This window comes from Myotis davidii, unplaced genomic scaffold (genome assembly GCF_000327345.1).
Source record: "Myotis davidii unplaced genomic scaffold, ASM32734v1 scaffold557, whole genome shotgun sequence".
Classification (NCBI taxonomy): domain Eukaryota; kingdom Metazoa; phylum Chordata; class Mammalia; order Chiroptera; family Vespertilionidae; genus Myotis; species Myotis davidii.
In genome coordinates, this window is record NW_006289557.1 from 1,237,876 (window position 1) to 1,241,777 (window position 3,902).

The following is a 3,902-nucleotide window of genomic DNA, read 5'->3' on the forward strand; positions in this document are numbered from 1 at the left end:
TAGTCCCTCTATTGATCAACATTTAGATTTCAAATTTTTTACTATTGCAAACAAAGCTGCAATAAAACAACCTTATACATATACTAGAGGCCTGGTGCACGAAACTTGTGCACGGTAGGGGGGTCCCTCAGCCAAGCCTGCAATGACGCCAATGTTCCGCACCCTGGCTCTGACCCGAGGCCCCTCCCCTCCCTCCACGCAGCTGGGGAGTGGATGCTGGGCTCGTGTCACCGAGGGCAAGGTGAGCCCAGTGTCCCGTGCCCAGACTTCTGGCCAGAAGCCTTTCCCCTTCCTCCATGCAACTGGGGTGCAGACGCTGGGCTCGCATTGCCAGGACGACACCACTAGCATCCCACCCCAGCCATTATGGGTGCTGCCATCTTTGTTGTGGAGTGATGGCTAATTTGCATATTACTCTTTTATTAGATAGGATCATTCCAACCAAGTACAAGTACATCTCTAGGGTAAATTCCTAGAAATGAATTTGAACTTTAAATTTTAATAGCATGTCCCTCCATAGAGCTGTACCAGTCTTTATTCTCACCAGTGTAAAGGCAATGTAAGAGGCAGTGTTGGGTACAGTGCACTTTGCTGTGTTTCTCTTATTCATTCATTCATCCATTTACTATCCATATATAACATATCTATCTTGAGCCTGGGGAGGGGTTAGGGAAGATAGAGAGGAAGTGGGAAAAGAGACAGGTAGTGGCATGTGTGCCCTCAGATTCTCCTGGGAGTACAGCCACATCCCTGTATTCCCTCATGGAAACAAAATAACACAAGCAAACAAAAAATACTTTTACTATTATTTTTTGTTGTAAAGTGACCAGAGTTATTTTAGGAAATTTAGAAATTACAGAGAAAAAAGAAGAAAGAAAGGATGATTAAAAAAAAAAAAAGTAGCTATCATAGTCCCCAAATCACTGGCATCATTGGGTATAATTTTTCCACACTGCTTTCTGCGCATACATGCATAGAAATACTTACATACATAAAACATACCTCTTATACATGTGTATAATATGTACACACATGTATGTGGCTATTGCATATGTGATTTGTAACCTATGAAAGTGTACACTGTGAACATGTGAACATTTTCCAGCATATATTTGTCTTCAGACTAACTGTGCTTCATCTCCTGCCAGTTGCTCTGCACTCCTGTCCTGTGGAGGGTCTGCATTGTCATTATGCTCAGCTGCAATTTCATCGTGTCCCTTATTGTGGAGGTAAGTGCCCTCAGGCTGCTGATCACTGTGTGTGTGTGTGTGTGTGACATTTTAGGGGAGTATGAAAAAGGAAGAACAGCTTTAGCTGACAAGGCTCAGCAGTGCAAGGGGCTCCCTTTCTTGGCGACATGAGCAACAGTGCCTTCCTCTGATGAGCTCAAAACAAGCTGTTTGTGTTCCCACTTGTAAAGTGGATCTGGGAGACTAGAACTATGACCGCTAAGGTCCTGTTCATTTCTTTCTTTCTTTTTTGGGGGTGGGGTGGGGATGGCGGGTCCTGTTTATTTCTAAAATTGACAAATAAAGGCCCAACTCAGTTCATTTTTTGGAATTTTATCTTTTAAAATTTACCTTTTAAAAGTGTACAATTTAGTGATTTTTAGTATTTTTTATTGAATTGTGCAACCATCACTACTATCTAATTCTGGAACATTCTCATCACCCCCCAAAAGATCCTGTCTCATTAGCAGTCACTCCACACCTCCCCTTCTTCCTCCTTTAGCCCCTGTCAACCACTAATTTATTTTCTGTCTCTATGGATTTGCCTATTCTGGACATTTCATATAAAGGGAATCATACAATATGTGGCCTTTTGTGTCTGGCTTCTTTGACTTAAGAACTTGTATCATTTTTACTGTACAGATGGGAAATGAGATTCCTAGTGAGCTTTTGCTGGCTTTTATTCTTCAGCTCCCATTTCCTCACTTAATGAGCTTGTACCCGCCCTCATCTGTGCTATGTGGTTCTCTCTGTCCTCCTTCAGTGCTTTTGGACACAATCTCCATTCTTCAAAACTTACTGTTAGTCAGGAGGGGTGCCCCCCGAAAGGCATGTCAAAGGAGAGGTGAGCTGCAGGACCCTATCTGTCCCCATTCCCACCTTCATTACAAAGGCAGGCTTGTTCCAATGAGGGGGCGTCATGGAGGGCTGAGGGCACTATAGCCTTATGTCCCACAGTATTTTGTAGGCAGACCTCAACAAACCTTCCTTACTGAGGAAGGTAAAGATTGCACAGGAACGGGTGGTAGAATAAGACAAAGAATAAGGTACTGGAGCTTCTCTCTCTATGCCCAAGTTTGAGGGCTTCTCAAGGTGACTAGACACAGGAATCACCTGGGGGCGTGTTAAAACACAGTTGTCCACCCTGCCTCCAACTTTCATGACCCAGCAGGTCTGGAGCAGGCACACACTTTCATTTCCCAGGTTTCCTGGTGATTCTGGTGCTGCTAGTTCAGGGATCACACATTGAGAAGCACTGTGCTACAGCATATGGTTTCCAAAGCCACCGAGTTAATGAAAGAGCATCATCAGGGGTGTCCTCATAATGAATTGCGGAAGATAGTCCTTGCCCTTTAAAGGAATATGTATCTTGTCCCTGTCCACAATCACATTATTTCCTCTGTCTATTACCTCTTTTCCACTCCTGTGTGTTGAAATGCTATGCTGGTAATACTATCAACATTAAAAAATAGATACTTTTAAAAAAGTTAAGTTAAAAAAATGCTCATCTATTCTCAGTGGCACAGCTGCAGGACTATGCTCTTCATGAACCTTTCTAGACGCCTAGCTCAGTTAGGCAAGGAACAAACGCCAACTAACAGTGGTTTAAACAATAAAGATATGTATTGACTCATTTAAGAAGATTGGAGGTAAGTGGCTTCAGGGCTGGTTTAGTGACTGGGTTTTACGGGAGATCCACATTCTTTTTTTAAAATATATTTTATTGATTTTTTACAGAGAGGAAGGGAAAGGGATAGAGAGTTAGAAACATTGATGAGAGAGAAACATCGACCAGCTGCCTCCTGCACACCCCCCACCAGGGATGTGCCCGCAACCAAGGTACATGCCCTCGACTGGAATTGAACCCGGGACCCTTGAGTCCGCAGGCCGACGCTCTATCCACTGAGCCAAACTGGTCAGGGCAGGATCCACGTTCTTTTACCTTTCTGTCCCACTAGCCTTAGATCTTGGTCTGCTTGTTGCTTACGGCGCCCAGATAGCTTCTGCACAGCTGGGCATTGCGTCTGTTTTCGGTGCAGGGAAAAAAGGAAGGGAGGCACTAGCAAGTTTTTTCCTTCGAGTAGGAATCTGTTACCAGTGAACAAAAAAAATCCGACAGCCCACCTGCAGGCTTTTGCTTATGCTCATTGGTTATAACTGTGTCTCCTTGGCATCCTCAGTAGAAAAGGATTCTGGGAAAGTGGATTTGTACCAAAACGTTAGACAGATTGGCTTAGACTATGTGTTTGTTTTTCCTTTTAGGCAAGCAGGGAAGAGTTGGGAGGAATGAGTTGTAGGGCTAACAGAGCAACAAGATCTGCTGCAGTCCCCTTGCAGGAACCCATTCCACAGTCAGCATAGTTGCAGTTAGGAGCATAAGCTGGGGGTAGTTTACCTGTGTTTGAATCCTGGCTTCACCCTTTCTTGCTCCCCGACTTAGGGTAGTATTTGCTACTCCACTTCTCTGTATCTCTGTTTCCTCACTTGTAAAATAGTATAATAATGACACCTTACCTCAAGGGTAACTGTGAGCATGAAATGTGAACGGTGAAATGCATGTAGTAAGTAATCTTGGTAGATATAAGCTACGATTATTCTATTATCTCTGTGGTACTTATCATTTCTTACTTTGTATCTACCAACCATTCGGGTATTCGCGTATTCATTCACTCT

At 43.6% G+C, this 3,902-nt stretch overlaps 1 protein-coding gene across 1 annotated transcript in view; it reads left to right on the top strand.

The window, feature by feature from the left end:
• The window catches only part of ATP13A4 (ATPase type 13A4), a 124,055-nt gene that overhangs the window by 114,910 nt on the left and 5,243 nt on the right, over positions 1-3,902 (top strand). The window contains exon 28 of the mRNA XM_015562805.1: positions 1,149-1,229. Within this exon, the coding sequence (XP_015418291.1) occupies positions 1,149-1,229 (81 nt within the window). The remainder of the gene's footprint in view (positions 1-1,148; positions 1,230-3,902) is intronic.